Raw genomic sequence first — 18,507 nt, 5'->3', positions numbered from 1 at the left:
AAAGATGATGAAGATTTTGGTAGCTTTATTATATAGTTGACAGTAATGGCTAATATTTATGCAAACTCTTCATAAATTCAGGTGACAGATTCTAAAGGAGTTACATGTAACTTACTACTCTGTAGAGGTAAGAGTTGTCCTATCTAATTTATTATTTTTTTTATTTAAGTAACGGATAAGAGAAGAAGCCTGAGGAGCTTGTAGTTGTGCAAGATCAATATGTATGTTTCATAATATTTACATGTTCTGCTACAACATTTTCAGAACTTGTAAATTCCACTGAACATAGAGACAGGGACTATCACGGATTATAAGACTCACTGCAGTTATACACTCTGTTGGGACAAGCAGAAGAAGTTGTAAACCCTGTGATGGAAGTATCAATACTTCATAATTCCTTAAAATTCTGCTGGGGCAAAATCCTGGAACTTGTAAGTTTAGTGGAATGAAAAAAAAATATATAACTCACAATATCTGCACGTTCTTTCAGTATAGTTAGAAAAGCTTGTAAATCACATGTGAATAATAGATACAGAAAAAGATGTTCTGGCACATATTATTCAGCTTACAACAAATAAACATGCAATGTTTGTAAACCCAACAAAATAAACAAACAGTTACCTTAAAAGGCTACAAACTTATTTGCTGCAAGTACACTCTTTGATGTTTTGCTGCATAACGGTCACTCCACTGAGTGACCATAATGATAGGGTCACTCAATGCCTCCTTTCTGTATTAAAGTTTCCAATTTTTTAACAGAATTTTCCTTCAAACCCAGGAAATGCAGGAGGTTGAAACGCATTGCAGAAGATAATCCCCTTACAACATGAATTTATTTTCAGGAACAGTAATTATTTATGTAACATCTGTAGAGGCTAGACTCACAGAGAAGAATAACTGCCAAGCAGGCAGGTAATACTCACTGTACATTGCTCAAGTTGTTTTTCCAGTGCTTCTGAATCACCAAGGGCAGGCCACTCTTCTTTTAGAAAAACATCTACTTCAGCCATCCATTTCTTCAGTGTTTTAGTGTCATTCTGTTTATTAAAAAGACATTTTATTGCATCGCACAGAACTTGACTGGCAATAGTGTAATTCATCCTGGCACTATTACTAAAACTCATTGCAGTGTAATTTCTAGATTATTGAACTGTCTGAAAAACACAAACACCGCAAACAAGCAAAGCCAATTATATCTGGAATTGTCATCGACTTTTTAGTCTACACTCTGACCATTTCTGACCAAGCTTAATGTGTCTATGAGCAGGCAACTTTCTGGCTCTCAAGATGAGAGCCTTCCAGGTATCATTTGTGTTTAGTTGCTGCACGTATGTTCATTGGTTCCTTGTATGGCTTCAGACTACTCATGCATGGCAATTAATTCAGGCTCACCTATCAAATCCTCCACAGCTTCAATCTGAATTTTAGACTTCTTTTGGAAGTTGCATGCTCTGTTGCCTATTTCTCTACCAGAACAATACACAGAAAAACTCCCTTACTACTCTGAATGTAAAAAGAAAAAAAAAAAAAAATTGTAACTGAAACAGTAATAGATTAACTTCAGAAAATAAAATCATACGACTCAATAAGCCATTTCAGAGACTCTCAGTTGCTGTTTCTACCACTAGAATATTTATAATCAATAATTTGCTTTCCAGTCCTTAACTAACCCTCGCAATTAATAAAGAAAGCTGAACATCAAATGTTTGAAAAAAGGGAACACTACCAGTTCCAGCCACACAGAATTATAGACTCATTGCATGTTCAGTGCTGGAAAGGACCTTAAGATCATCTCGCTCCAACCTCCCCACTATGGGCAGGGACGCCTCACCCTAAACCATGTCACCCAAGGCTCTGTCCAACCTGGCCTTGAACACTTATATGAATAATCTAATACCTTGAAAAATAAAACAAGATTTAAAAAATGTCATTTAAAATTACCTTAAAATTCCACCTTAGATAAAGATTGAGATACACATGTTAAAATAAAAATTATACGGGGCAAAATTCTTAAATGCAAATTGTAAAGCATTTGTTCATCAAACTGTTTCCATCAACAGCAAAGTAACTTAGTGATGTTATATGCTGAATACAAAGTTGAATTAAAGCACTAAAAAGGACATTTCATTAGAGTACAAACTGTACCCTAAAATGTGTACAGAAATGCCTTAGCAACTATTAGAGACAGACAACAAAAGGCTACTATGGACATTGAACTGAATTAATAAAAATAATCATACAGAAATTATCGGTATACTTGAGATTTTCAATTATCAGAACATTGTTGAAGTGTCTATGGTGCATTCCATTATCAGTCAGTAAAAATAGCTCAGAATCATATTTCATGATGAAACTTCAATACCTTTATAAAAATACGTTAAGTATAGTTCATTAATGCTGCAGAATATAGATCTGATGGGATTTACTTAAAAAGAGATCAGTCTCCAGCTGCCAATGAAGAATGAATATATGACTTGCATTTTGAATCAGACTGCAAATGCATTTTATTTATTGACACTGATTTCATTGTACACCATGCTGATGCATTCCATAAACTACAACAGCTAAAACAATCATTTGGAAAATAAGTTATTCAAGGATTGAAAAGAAAGACTTTTATATTAACTGTGTACTATGGTGACTTCAGCAATAAATATAAAGTCTAGGATTTGTACACAACAATAGCTCACAGCTTTAAAATACATGCTCTGCAGAGCATGGTCATGATGTTCAGGACTTTCTCCTTTTAAGAGCAGTGGGTGAACCTCTAAACCTCTATTCTGAAATTTCAGGGGAAAAAAAGACAAAAGATTAACTTTCTCAAGCAAATTGTACTGCTCTATTTTGTGCAATTGCAAATATTTCACAAAACTATTGATAAAGCAGATTTCCAGTTTTCCTGTTTATATTGGGTTTATGTGGCAAGGTTTTGGTAGCAGGGGTGGCCTCTGAGAAGAGGCCAGGTGCTACCCTGTGCTGGACACAGCCAGTTCCAGCTGCCTCCAAGGGACCCATCACAGGATACAGCTGGCCCCATGGTCAGCCAGTGATGCCTCTGTGATAATATAGTTAAGAAAGGGCAAAAATACCAGACAGGAAGAGGAGGAGAGAAGTGAGAAACACCCCTGCAGACACCAAGGTCAGTGAAAAATGAGGGAGAAGAGGTGCTCCAGTTTCTGGAGCAGAGATGTGGTGCAGACCATGGTGAGGCAGGTTGTCCCCCTGCAGCCCATGGGGGTCATTGGTAAGCAGATATCCACCTGCAGCCCATGAAGGATCTCACACTGGTGCAGGTGGATGGGGCCTAAAGGAAACTGCAGCCCATGCAGGATACCACACAGAAACAGGTATTTCCCAAAGGACTGCGGCCAGTGGGAGAACTCATGCTGGAGCAGGGGAAAAAAGTGAGAAGGAAGAAGCAGCAGAGAGCAGCTGTTATGGTCTGACCACAGTTCCCATTCCCCATCCCCCTGCACCCCTTGGTGAGAGAGTAGAAAAGACTAAAGCAATGGAGTGCAGACTAGGAAAAAGAGGGAGGAGGAGAGGCATTTTTTAATTTTTACCTTTGTTTCTTACTACCCAAATCTATTTTAATTTTCCTCAAGTTGTGTCTGTTTTGCACATGACGGTACCTGGTAAGTGATCTCCCTATCTTTATATCAGTCCAAGAGTTATTCCATCTATTTTGTCCCCCTGTGCCCATAAGGACAGGAGTCCATATATGGACATTTTACTTAACTGATGAAGAACAGCATGACAGTAAGTACCCTTTTTCTTCTCTAAAAAGCTTTTTTCCTCTACAAAAGCAGAAATGTAAGAATACCTTGTCAGAAAGTTTATTCCTGACCAGACAACTCTATTGAGTTAAGCTGAAAATACCAATTACAGTTCACATGCTACTGACTTATAATTCACAACATGGAGCTAATCATGTATTTTGTTCTACTACCAGCAAACCAAAGCCATGGACAGAAATATTTGATCTAGAATAGAAGGAATGCAGAGAGACAACACTGAGAAGAAACACACTGCAGGGACACAGCTTTGAGTAAGGCTGCAGGACCTTAACCTTCAGAATTTTCTTTGCAATATCATTTAAATTATTCATTTGCATGGGGGCAAGGAGAGAAAAACATATAAAAACATAAAAATACTTTCTGGTTTTGTGACTGGTTGATCTGACTTATTTTGAAACCTGCCCCTTGAAATTATATAGAAATATTACAGGGTTATGTTAAAAATTGACTTATTTTTAAATCTTACAACATCTAGGTCATAGACATCCCATGTAATGCTAATACATGTGATTTACAAATAAGTATAAATAGGAGATCTTTACAATGAGAGAACCAGTGTAAGAGTAAAATGCTGTCATTCTAAATATCATTCTAAATTCACACAACTGTGTAAGTCATGTACACTTCTGCTTTCTGACAACTCTGCCGAGATACTACCATATTACAAATTATTTATGCAAATGAATCCATTAGAGTCAGTGTGGTCAAAGTTACTTCAGCTGCATGAAAAAGTACTTCGGCTACATTTAAAAACTAAGTAGAGGAATATTAGCTGCAATTTCACCGAAATCTAAGTTAAGTTTTGCTATTGAAACAACATTGGCAGAAACAGCCATAAAATCAGAGTTTAAAGTATAATCTTGGATCCACCAAAATCAAACAAACATTGTAGTATATTTTATGTAGTGTTTTGATATTTCACTTTGGTGTTACTTTCTGAAGGTGTACAAACGCATTCTGTGCTAGTTCCACAGCCACAAGCTGACGCATAGTAGTTGAAGCTGAAAAAGTTTGGTTAACCTGGAATCGCTGGAGTTTGGTCATAAGCTCCTCAAGTTTCTGGCAATGTTCCACTAGCTGTGCTGATAATTTCTTCCAGCGGCCAAGGATCACCTCGATCTCTGATCGATATCTTTGGCTGACTTCTGCAGGGGCTTTCCTGGACATGTCTTCCACAGTTGTGCTGAGATAGTTCAGGCCTTTTTGCTGTTCTTGCAGAGAACTTTGTAGAGCCTATGAATAAGAAGCAAATGGTATCCTGATTCATATGTCCAGAAATTCTCTTTGTTTCACAAACATAGGTGAGACTGCTGGAGAAAGGACTGAAAACTAAAAACGTAGGTCACCTTTGCTAAAATATCTAATGATATATTCTACTGAACAATTCAGTACTGCTTTTCTCACAGAAACTAGAAAGTAGATTTTTTAGTTGAACTGAGAATATAAACGGAGGTGTTTATACTTGTTAATAGAGGTGACCCACCTACACTTTATTAATTTGAGACAGGAATTTACTATGCCCCTAATGATTACATGTTCAAATGACTCAGACTGTACATGGAGAAAAAGAATAAACTTAGAACTGCTTCTACGATTTAAAGTTTTTGATAACTTCTCAAAACTTCCACAATTCTTTTCCCAATTTGCTGCATGTTTTTTCTATACCCTCTTTTTATTTCCGAATGTGCATTACTAGTTGCATCAAACCACATGCTGATTATCCATCCAACAGTGGAACAATATCAAACATTGAGATGCAGGGAAGGTTTGTACCCACTGGCAAAACTTGTTCCACAGTTGTGTCTGCCTGTAAATCTGACAGGAAATCTGACAAAGCCCATGTTGCATTTTGCAAATCACAATCGCTTCCATGTCAGCGCTGGAAAATGAAATGAGCTAGATGTATACTTAACTACTAAAGCTATCATCAAAGGAATATTTTATATATCATGGGGACAAACCAAGGCTTTTGTTCAACATGTTTAATACGTTAGAAAATTGGTTTCAATAGTGAGGAACATTTTCAATCCTTCAACTTTAGGAATTGATATAAGTGAGTATCCACTGCCTCCTGAAGCCCTTGCCTAAAACCTGAATGAGTATAATTCACTCAAGACCCATAAGCTTCAGCAGACTCATGACAACTAAGGGTTCTGTTCCTCTAAACTTTTCATTTGAGACATTTGATCCCACAGCCTGAGCACTCACCTTGAGGTCCCTGAGTCTCTGCTCCATGATTTCATATTCAGCAACTGCAACCTGAGGCATGGAGAGTTTAGTTTCTGACTGCTGGATCCACACGAGTAAAGTGTTCATTGTCTCTTTGTAGTGTGCAGGAGGCAAACTGTCAAAAACTACGTTCAATGGGGAAGAAAAAGGAAAGAAAGAAAATAATTTTGTGCTTCAGTATTTGGTTTTCTGACAGAAGATCCTTGATAAAAGAATAAAAGACTCAGCCTTACTGAAGTCAATGGCTATTTTGCAACAGATTGCAACAGGTCCAATATATCAGTATCTGATTTTTCCAAAAACTGTGGAGGCAGAAAACTTTTGGAGGATGAATACACTCATTCTAATATTTATGATATCTCTGTCGTTTTATCAGGTGTGTGTCATTTGACTCTCTTGTTATAGGCCACATGACTAGTTACATGGCCAAGACAACTTGTTTAAATATGTGTGCTTAGAGATCAACAGATGAATTATTGTTCTTAACCCAGAATCTAATTTCAGAAATGCAGTAAGAAATAGCATTCACTTTTATGGCCCATGTTTGTGTGTTTAATGTTTCTGTTCAAGCAAAATGTTCTGTTTAAGACATCTGTTAGAAAATTAATCTTTCTTCTGCATTAAAGTTGAATTTTATTGAACTGTGCTTATTGTGCCAATGTTACAGCTGCTGTAAATAGACAACATCTGGCACACACATGAACGACTCATTAGCAGAGATACTCCCTCTGCCCTCAACAACAGTTGCTTCTCTAATTGAAAAAGTACAGACAAAAGCATGGCTGGTTGGAAATGAAGCATTTCCAATTTGTACCACATAATAATGAAGAATATAGAAGCTCAAAAAAATGTTACACCTATCTGTATCCCGTGTAGGTCTTTGGTGTGTCAGAAAGAACTGTACTGAGAAATTATATAGCTTTCCAAAAAACTGTTTTGACAAACACAAAGTTTTTAAGTGCAAGCTTGCTTACATTCTCATACTTAAATGTACTTTAGATTAACCTAATTTTTTAGTGATCAACAGAATGCTACTTGAAAAAAATTGATATTTTCAGTTAGGCATCATAATGACATACATCATACATCAGGGTCATTTAAGGTCTCTGTTGTGGAGTATGCACATTGTATATAAAAACCTTGGCTGATCTGATATGTCTCACACATCTGGGGATTTACAAAAGATAGGACTAGGTACCAGGAAAGACAAGAATTTCTTTCCTTGTGATATATTTTCTTTACCTAGAAAGCAACAGTAATACATTCTTGGAAACACAGAAAACAAACATTTTCCATCTCACTGAATAGCATTCTAAATCTTTTTATTTCCTTAGTGAGATTTATACTGTCTTTTATTTATTTAATCCAAACAATTCCTACTTCAGAATAGAACATGCATTTAAACACATCACTTCAAATGAATGGAGATATAATTTCAACAGCTCAGACATGTTAAAGGAGTATACAATTCTTAACGCGCAGTTTTATTTAGAAATATGGAGTTCTGTGATGTAATGTTTGACTTCTATAAATAGTTTTCTCTAAATGAAAACCAAGTCTTAGGACTAATGTATGACTCAAGGAGCTATATAAAATAATAGCTATTTTCCATAGTAAAGAGTACCTCAGAATAGGTGAAAACACAAGATTCACTGTTACAGCAAACTCCACCAAACCACATGAAACTCTCATCCTGAAAGTTTGGCGATAGTAATAATACTTTTAAAACCACCCAAACACTACAAACATTTTGTCCAATTTCTACAAATTATGTTCTCTGCTATCTGAAGGACTAAATATAACTTCAAGTAAGATCACAGATGTTCATTTAATCAAGCGAGTGGCTTTCCAATTTGGTTATTAAATATTCCGTTTAAAAAACACTTTTAAGTTGAGTGAAATAATAGTTTTCCTATTTCAATGTTCCAGATCACTAGTAGTGAAATACTACTTTTCAATGTCCTTTTCCTAGCTGGAGTTTTGGGGCTTTGTTAGGTTTAGGTTTTTTCTTTCATGGGGGGTGGGTGTTGGTTTGTTTCTGGTTTTTGTTTTTGATTTTGGTTTTTTTGTTGGTTTTTTTTTTTTTTAAGATCAACAACATGTCATCATTTTCATGTTTGTGGATTAATGTCCGCATGCTGAGCACAGTGCATTAATATGGATTCTGCTATATTATATGAAAATTTGAACTGGTAGTCAGAAAGATAGAGCACATCTGCAACTCAAGCTATAGCTAAACTAGGCCCATGACAAGAACTGTAATCACAGAGGGAAAACATAAATACATTACTGTGAAATATCAGAATACAGTTCTCATCCATAATAGGAAAATGTTGCATTAATCTACTCCATTTGTAGGGAATGCATTTTGGTGTGACTAACACTGTAACCCTTGAGAACTGACAGGCAAATACATTTACAGTTGCATATTTATTTTAGAGAAAGTGCTTAAATTTGGAAAGAAAACGTGCAGATAGATATTTGATTAGGATTTATTTTTAATAAGCAGAAATAGTTAAATATGTGAAAATAGTTTTCCAAATAGGTAAAATAGTTTTTGTTTTTAATTTTTCCTCCCAGTTTCCTTTTTCGTGACCAGATTTTCCAGTCAAAACTCTTTTCCCAAATCAGAAATGAAATGCGAACACAACTATCTCAACAACTATTAAATCACACTGGATATAGTGCATGTCTATCTCCTACAGTCAGGAAATATCCCACTGTTCATCACATCATTTTGAAATAAGAAGAAAGGCAATAAATATAATCTATGGAATCATTTTAGTAAAGACTTATTCCCTGAAATGAACTAGATTGAACTGCTTGTATTTCCCGTAAATATCTCCTCAGTAGTAACTGCAATTTAAAGCCATGCTGATTTTCTCACAAATTTGTTTTGCTTATTTTATAATACAAATACTTGATGCTGTTCATCAGTCTTTGTATTGATGACTTCATAAAAGCTGTGATTCCCTTCTCCCACATCTTTCACCAGAAACTCTCGAAGTGGAATCATAAGGAATCTTGTATAACACATAATTAATGTTCTGCAAGTGCTTTACACTTCCAATTCTCTTATCTATTAAACTCTTAAAAGAAACAAAAGGGAAGTCCTTCTCCAGTTCTACAAGATAAAAGTAAGTATCTTTTAACGATACAAAATTATTTAGGAGATTTTATTTCCTACCCTTATAAATTTTCTTTTTTTACTATGGAGGAAAAGAGCAGAAAACATTCCCTCTTACACATTAATTTCACAGGTTGCTTTGTCCTTTTGTTCTTTATTTAAATAGAAAATAATTACCAGAGGAAATGGATGCAAAAGAAAAATGAAATTACTTGCATGTTACTTATTAAAATAATATTTTCTCACACACAACTGAGCTGTATATTCAATTCAAAAAGGACATTCAAAGAAAGTTAAGCAAACTTTATACCTCAAAACCAAACAGCAATGAATATTATTGCTACCATATCATAATTCAGGTCTCAAGAAAAACTTACAAAATTTACAGGACACTTACTTAATTTTTTTCTTCCTCAAGTATGCAAAGATTGGTGAAAAATTATTATACATATCATAACAATTTCACTGTCACTTATAACCCATCTCTCTAAGATTCTTAACGCATGAAAATAATTTAGCAGTTCAAAGTTTAAGCAAAAGCAGACAAATGACTGATTAAGACTCAAATTGGTCATCGTACTGTTATGGTTACTGTGGTTTGTTGTCTTATAAAATTATGCCAAGACTGAGTTGCATGTATGTAATGTAACCCACTTTAAGATATTGTAGTAGCAGATTAGGGAGAGAAGTGATGTACATGTAAAATTACTCTTAAGCATGGGATGGGTAAATAAAAAGTCTAAAGAATCTTGATGTGATATAGAAGGCAGAAACTTTCGAAAGTCCTTCTTGAAATAAATAGGAGAAACATCGTTTCTCCTGAATAATTCATCATTTACAATTATAATAACGATGACAATGATAACTTCACCATTGGGAATAACTGATCCTGCAAAGACAGAATCAGAATTTGAAAGGAAAGCACAGCGCATGAATTTATGAAGCAGAGAAAAAGGAAATAAGTGTGACTTTTCCTTTGCCACTTCCATCTGATATTATTAATTTCACCTGCCAGAAAAGCTTTCATTTTTGCCTTTTTTTTAGTTACATTCTACAAATCTAATGACACTCCCCAGAACCCCTCTGAAGAACAGTCTTGTCAAATTGAGAACATGTATCTCACTGAAGACCTGGATAAGAGTTCACTGCTGCAAGAATAAAAAGCAGAAGCACCTTAATGGAGTTTAGTCCAGTCACAGAGCAAGAGGAATGCTGGAATGAATCGGCTGCCACCTAGGAGGTAGCTTAAACCAGGAAGTATTTACTTACCTGACACTAACAGCTCTCCCTGGGCTGAGATGGAATGGGAGGCTGAGCAGGCTGTTTTCTAGAAATGTCTCTGACACAGCCGCAGTTAATTTCAAGACAAGTAAATAAAAAGTTCAATCCCTCATTTTTCATTAGGGTAATTATAAAACTAAGAATTTCCTTGGGAAATCACATTATTCATATTTAAATTATTGCCATGATTGTCCATTTCACTCCCTTGTGTACATTACTGAATAGTTTGAAGCACTGTCTGACCTCTATTTTTTGTATATACCAGTAATCTAGAAACTACTCTAACTGTATCTGGGAACAAGAGCTGTAATAATAGATACACCATCTTCAGAAGGATCAATTACCTATGGATATACAGACATTTCACAGAGAAAAATGAGGTCTTATTCCCTCATATTTTATGAGGTGTATTTCTTTCATAAACAACATTGCAAAACAGTGGAAAAACAATCAAATAGGGTTTAGAATTAGCTCTAAATTAGGTTTTATAGCTGTAAATGATAATCAGATCATCGAGAAAAACATATGAGAAAACCCAAGTTAATCTTTAATAATATTTTATTAAGAAATCTATGTGCAACATAGAGAAACTACTAAGGACCCTTGAACATAAAAAATCTCAATGCAACACCACCACCACCTTCAAAAAAAACCCCATCAAAACCCAAACAAACACAATATATTTGAGGGAGACAATCTTGTAGGCCTAGAGAAAACTTTTTTAGGAAAAAAATCCCCTTTGAGAACAGAAGAGAACAGAACAGAAGAGCTAAATACCCTTGTCCATCAGAAAATATAATGGAGTAATGGAATATATATAAAAAAAAAAAAAAGGAAAAAAGGCGCCAATAAACAAACAAACAAACAAAAAAACACCCAAAACCCCACAACAAAACCCCCAAACCCCTAATGACTAATCAAAAATCCTTTTAACATAAAAAAACAACTAGTGATGGATCAAAAAAAAAAAAAAAAAATTCTTTCTGGCACATGTAGGTTATCTGTAGAGGAAAGAAGAGGAACAAATACTACCACTGATCTGCAAAACACCTTTCAGTCCTTAGGACTGCAATAATCAATTGCAAATAATTTATGCAAATAAAAGATGGAAATATCTAAAATGCTCCAGCAAATTTTTAACATTTTCTATTAATCTAAGGCTAAAATAAAGACATGAGATATGGCTTCTTCTCTATCTATTCAACAGGAGAAAAATAGTCACTGAAGAAAGCAGAAGCAGCTCAGAATCAGAGCCAAATTTCCTATGCTTCGGCTTCAGATTTTTTGGTTCCTAAGACTTTCCTGAATTGGGATTAGACCTAATGAAGTCTCCCAAGCATGATCGTTCATATGTACAGCAGAGTTATGAAAGGAAGTTAGCATTTTGGATAAAATTGTATAAAATTTCTGCAGACTAATTATGATTTTCATAATAATCTCACCTAAAACGTTACTATGGGTATGTACTCTATGGGATAGAACAGTCTCATCTTGACAACTGAACTGTTTGATATGAAGTGCCTGTGAAACAGGGCAGCCACATAAAATAATAACAACTGACCAGGGCTTCATGAAATATTGATTCAAGGACTTCTGTTCTCTAGCAGTTTAGGAGATTCTCCCTGGCCTGTCAACTGTGCCACCTCAAGGTGGCTGCTTCTGCTGACCGGGGCCCTGGAGGAGCATACTGCAGCACAGGAGTGGGAACGAATAGCTACAGCCAGGAAGAGCTTTACCAAAGCCCCTGCTTTGTGGCATTACAGTTCAGGCAGTGAACGCTACTCATCTTATAGGACTAACCAACTGGTTAGTTCCTGAGGTCTCACTATGGTAAAATTAGGTGAAGCAAAACCAGCAATTGCACAAAATTAGAGACAGAAGAAATCATAAAGAAGCTAGCATTTACCATATTTTCTCCTTGGAAGAATGGTGACTGATTTCAGCATATAAAACAGTGTGGCATTAACAGTTTTTAAATCTTACTGGTCGTACATGTTGACTTTAGAGGCATGAATAAACTTTACACTCCTTAATACTAAATTTCTACAGATCATTCTTTCATCACTTGCTATGGCACACTTGCATTTTATTTCTTTAGCTCTTCTATGCATCGTCACCTCTTGCGTTTTCATGTGTGCACACATATGAAATAACTACAGCAACATAATAATACAGTGTTGAAAAAAAATCCAAACCTCTCTATGAAAGAATTTAGAAGAAATACTATAAAGATCCACTAGAAGGAGCTAGCACTATGACTAATTTCAAACACTACAGTCACTTAGAGATACTGGTTTAAGGGGCAAATAATTTCTTTACTGTCAAGAAAAATTACATTTATAGCTTTTGTCCAATACTTTTTTTTTTAATTTCATAATCAAATACAGAAAGTGTACAGTAGTCACTGACATGCTATGTATCTTTAAAAAGGCATAAATGAAACTTTCTATTTTGGTATAGCATTTTCCCCCTTTTGAAAAATGCATTTTATTACAGATACTGTAAATAATTTTATAACTTGCAGTCACATATTGTGTTGCATAAAATAATGGTGTACCACATGATGAAAAACTAGATGCCCTAAAGTAGCTACTCTTTTTGATGAGCTTTATGAAATTAAATTTCTACTCTATGAAAATCTACAGCAGATTCACTTCTGCAATTAAACTCTCTCTCCTCTCTACTGACAGAGGTGAACAGGCCTGTCTTATAACCCAACGAAACAAAGACAGTTTTATGTTGCTAAAAAATACCACTGAATCTGTCCATAAACATGCAAACAAGAGGAGATGTGATGGTAGAATCACATTGAGTAAAATCTTGGTTTCTGAACAGTGTACCTTCTCTTGTTTTCCTATTAATATAAAATATATAAAGCACTGATAATTTCTCAAAGACTAATTCAATTGCAAAAAAAGACCACATAAATTGTGTTACTGGTTTAGCATGTCAAAATCAAATACAAAAGTAGGAATGCAAAATATATACACAACTACTCTTTGCATGCTAGTCAGACAAATTGACTTCTTGTCATGAACACTTACTGGTTTGTAGCTGCTTTTCTCTGGCATGCATGTCAGCAAGTATTTTTTTGTAATGACTGGTAAAAGCAGCCAGGTCAGCATCCAGAAACACTGGCCCTTGTTCCTTCTCTTTGAGCGCTTGATTTTGAGCCTTTAGCCGTTCAATTTGAGGCTGAAGGGTTGACATTCGGATGATTTCATCCTGCATGTTTAAACAAAAAAACATCATGATAAAGCTGACCAAGAAATGAAATCACTGGTGCCGTGGAATTATCACTGGTTTAATGCACATTACACAACTGTTTTGCTTCCAACGACATCACTTACAGTAAGAACAAATTCAACATTTTTAATATTTTCTCACAAATCAATAACTCTGCTCCAAATATGATTGTTAATTGATACCATTGTTTACAGTCACTTTCACATGACATTATCGTGTTAGTAGTGTAAGACGCAAAGAAAACAAGATAGATTGTACATTAAAATTGCATACTTGTAAGAGACAAGAGATGAGACGAGTATGGAGAGAAGAGAAGGAAGAGGGGAGAGGGGAGAGAGAAGATATATTTCAGTTGGAAGGGACCTACAAGGATCATCTACTCCAACTGCTGGACCATTTGAGGGCTGACCAAAAGTTAAAGCATGTTGTTAAGGGCATTGTCTGAATGTCTCTTAAACACTGACAGGCTTGGGGCATCAACCACCTCTCCAGGAAGCCTGTTCCAGTGTTTGACCACCCTTTTGGTAAAGAAATTCTTCATAATGTCCAGTCTAAACCTCCCCTGGTGCAGCTTTGAACCATTCCCATGTGTCCTCTCACTGAATACCAGAGAGAAGAGATCAGCACCTCCCTCTCCACTTCACCTTCTCAGGAAGCTGTAGAGAGCAATGAGGCTGTGCTATTATACCTTCAGGAGACCTTGTACATACTGTGTAAAAAGAAATAAGGAAAGTAAGCCAAATGCACAGATCATTGTAAAGCTACTCTAAGAGAAGCCTTCCACAAGAAAACAGAGAACTCCTGTAAGCACAATGCCCGCTCAGAAATGCCTGAGAACAGAAGCACTGGCATAGATCTAAATTTGAGTTTCGAACACTGTTTTCAGTTTCAGCTCTGCAGCCAGAGATTTCATAAAGTCAAACTACTACAAGTATGTCATGCAATTTATAATTTGTTACTACATCTCAATAGATTCCTGTCAAACAATATTAGCTTGTAAATAATCCACACCTACAGCATTGTCTACAGTAAGAGAGAGAAGGAAATTTCTATGATGGTGCAGCACAAAAACTGAGAGAATAATCAGTGAATTGGTGTGACTTTTTTTGTACAGCTACTCTAATTCTGTTATGTGATGACACGAGAATATTTCTCCATTCAACTACAGTAGACACCTTGCATCAAAACGCAGGGTACCAAGTAAAATGGTATGCTATGGAGGAATTTTGGACTTGACTATGAAGACAATTTTCTGGCCCAGATCCTTATGACAGAGGTGATGAGCAACAGTTTCTTAATGAAGGATCAAGAACAGATTCTTACAGGTAAAAAAAAACCCCAAAACCAACAAAAAACCAAAAGAAACAAAAAATTTAGGGGCATAATTCCCTAGCTTTAGATATCTAAGTATCTTAATAAATAAATATTTGGTGCAGGCTTTTAAATACCCATATGCTATGTCCTATTGCCTCTTTATTTCTTTACCAGTCTTTCCTTTCCTTAAATAAATATTTTCAATAATTACCCTGGAAAGATAAAGAATCATTTTCTACTTTTGTATTGAATAATGTAGGTCATAATGTGGCCCACTGTTGGAATATCTATGAAGTACAATATAATAAAGAACTTGAAGAAAGATCTCTAACCTTGCATTTTTCCAGCTGACTTTTTACTGTAGCAGGATCTGTTGCTGGTGTGGGTTGTGCTTTCAGCCAGTTTTCTGCCATAACTGCTGTCTGCTCCAGTTGCTGCAGCTGGGAGTAGAAGTCAATGATGTTATTTTGGTACTCCAGCCATGCCAGTCTTTCACTCAGCAACTGACAGAACTCAATCCAGCGGCTCTTCAGCTGCTCTGAAGCTTGTCTAATGTTGTCAGCATTCAGACCCTCTAGAAAGAAAACAAGAGAAGACGAGACTTAAAGATAAATAAGTCACAAAGAAAAAAAAAAAAGTAAAATAATTTAACAATTCAATTTCTGTATTTGAGAGTTCATAAAACCAGTTAATGATTTATCATCAAATAACAGTCCTGAACATACAGATGTTACACATTAGTGGAGAAAGCATTTAAAAAATATTTTAAGTTGCTGCCAAGGTACTTTTGTTGCTATGGGAATGAATTATAAAGTGCATTAAAGTACAAGAATGGGAATAAAGCAGAAAGTAGAGATACAATACATAAAGCTAATTAAAACTGCTGTAAGAAATAAGAAAACGTTTGACAGCTGGATTTTGAAAACTATGTCTGGACTGTAATTAGATTTTAATGTACAAGAATGTTGGGGTTTTTAATAAAAAGACCAATTTAAATGAACGGGAACTATATTTCACATGTAATGATACCCATACCAATAAGACCAATATTCATTTTAAAATTAATAATCTTCTCAATCCATTGATTAATCCTATATGCTTAAGAACATTTTTAATAACATCATCACTTAGACATACACATATATATTAATATATATATTCTTAAAAACAAGTTTAAAAGCAAATGCGACAAAAGCTTTCATTGTTATACTTTTATGATTTTTGATACACTGTCATTATGGTTCATCGTTTTTGCAACCTGTACTCCCAATCTGCATTAAAATGTCTTTATCAGGTATAAAAATCCGTAAAGTTCAGGTGCAATTTTTGAAGGTAGAAAACAGCAAATGGAGTCCCAATAACAGCTAAACGCCTTAAATAAAAAATAAATTAAAAAGTACTGAAAATTTATTGCAATAAAATTTTCTAAGGAATGACTATAATGCATGCCATATGGTAAACTGCACTAAATGATAATCTGGGACCATGTCTGTTGCGGAGCACCATAGTTCTATAGTGAATCCTACTCTGGATTCAGCTCAGGACTATTCCATTCAGAGTCGCTTGGAAACAGACTGTGCAGTACCTAATGGCAGTTCCCTGGACATTCTCTGTTTCTGGGGTGTTGCCCTAGCCAAGAAAATTGTACACAATTTCAAAAAATACAAGCAAAGAAGTAGAAAGATAGGAAGCCCAGTACTACTGGGTGAAAATGGCAACTGGATTATATAGTTATATATATATATATAAAAAAAATATATTTTTTCATATATATATATAACTATATATATTATATATATAACGTTAGCTGGAGTAGCTATACGTACACATTATACTCCAGAACCCGGACAGCACATTTTAAAGGCTGAGCAAGAGTTTAAAATGGACCTTAAAGCATAAACAGGTAAATGGTACTCTGACATATCTTAATATAATCCAACAGTGATCTGGTCTTTTGTGTGCATGTGTTTCCATCTGGAGATGTGGTATGCATAACTACATTTTATTAATGTGTAATGTCTAATAAACATATAGAAATATGTGAAGAGGCAGCATAAACCTGAACAGTACAGCATGTCTGAATAAAATCAATCAAAGCTGACAAGGCACACAGGTACTGAATCTTACCAACAGCAAGAACAAACACCACATATACAGAAGACAAGCCTTTAACTATACTATATTTCAACAATTGCTTCTGTCCTGATGTGACTTTGATTGTAAAAGTGCTGTATACTCCTTACAAAGAGCAGATATCTGCCACTGTGTTCACGATTACCTCTGAACCTGGAAGACATTGCCTATGAGTTTGGGAGAGTAGATACAAAAAGATCACTTATTTATTCCTCCTTTCCTCTCTCTTCAGCTGCCACAGTTTCCAAAGTACCCTTAAGCAAGATTATGATTATCAGGTGAAGCACAGTCATTGATTCTTCTTACGTAATAATTTTTTTCATTATACTATTTTCTTCAAGGATTCAGAGAGGACTGTATCTCAGATGAAAATCTAGATTCATCAGATCCTCCTCTTTTCACTAATTTGTCCCTCTTAACATTTCTATACATGAAAATAAGCAATGTTATTAAATTTTCTTTAATTCTTTTCTTTAATATCTAAACTTAGAGTCTAAATAAGGTGTCCCTGCCCATGGCAGGGGGGTTGCAACTAGATGAGCTTAAGGTCCTTTCCAGCCCTAACCATTCTATGATTCTACGATTCCACACGTGCACAGGTGAATGAAGAAATGCTTTTCTCTTCATGTAACTAAAGTGGACAGTACAAGACTGGAGTGTGCAAACACGTTTGGCAAAAAACTGAAGAGGTGCACCTCCATTAGGCAACGCAATATCCTACTGAAAGGAAGACTAATCTGAAAATCTCCACAGGATGCATTTTGGAAACTCTCTTAATTCACAGTCCACTCAGGTAACTCAAAGTTGTCTACCAGACATTGATATATCATTTCCAGAAAGATGTAAAAAAAATGGCCATTACTTGTACATGAAATCATTTGGGCAAATTTGACAAAATTTTGTCTTATTTTGAACAAAGCTAGTCCTCAATCTAATTGAAAAGGACAAAATAATTGTTGGAGTAGCTGATGCAATGACTGCATAATTTTAATGTTTTTATTTGCTAATTAAATTGGTGAAAATCAAGAATTTGAAACTTACTTCCATGGTAAATACTGGTTTCTTCATTATCCTTAGCAACTTTTCATTCCCCTTACTCTGTTTCACTCATGGTGGCAAGACATACCAAAAGTTGACAAGCAGGAGAAGAAAAAACGTAAAACCCATTCTTCGGTAAAACAACATTATTTTAGGAATAATGGTTCATAATCTTTTCATATTTCATATTCTAAAAGCTTCTGATATAATCAGTGAATAAATACACTGTACTCAGAGGAAGCAGATCATTAACTGAAGTGCATCCATTAATTTTATTACCTTGTGTACTGCACATAACAAACTGTGTGAATATTTTTAATTGTGCAGCACCTTACACGCAAG

At 35.2% G+C, this 18,507-nt stretch overlaps 1 protein-coding gene across 13 annotated transcripts in view; it reads right to left on the bottom strand.

The window, feature by feature from the left end:
- The window catches only part of DMD (dystrophin), a 1,118,883-nt gene that overhangs the window by 697,034 nt on the left and 403,342 nt on the right, over nucleotides 1-18,507 (bottom strand). For all 13 annotated transcript variants that reach the window (XM_030475728.1, XM_030475726.1, XM_030475707.1 and 10 more), the window contains 5 exons: nucleotides 15,327-15,568; nucleotides 13,479-13,659; nucleotides 6,006-6,151; nucleotides 4,818-5,030; nucleotides 924-1,037 (listed from right to left, as the gene is read on the bottom strand). In XM_030475728.1, the coding sequence (XP_030331588.1) occupies nucleotides 924-1,037; nucleotides 4,818-5,030; nucleotides 6,006-6,151; nucleotides 13,479-13,659; nucleotides 15,327-15,568 (896 nt within the window). The remainder of the gene's footprint in view (nucleotides 1-923; nucleotides 1,038-4,817; nucleotides 5,031-6,005; nucleotides 6,152-13,478; nucleotides 13,660-15,326; nucleotides 15,569-18,507) is intronic.

Source organism: Strigops habroptila, chromosome 2 (genome assembly GCF_004027225.2).
Source record: "Strigops habroptila isolate Jane chromosome 2, bStrHab1.2.pri, whole genome shotgun sequence".
In the NCBI taxonomy this organism is placed as follows: domain Eukaryota; kingdom Metazoa; phylum Chordata; class Aves; order Psittaciformes; family Psittacidae; genus Strigops; species Strigops habroptila.
Note: the sequence above shows the minus strand (reverse complement) of the source record. Positions and strands in the feature narration are given on the sequence as shown.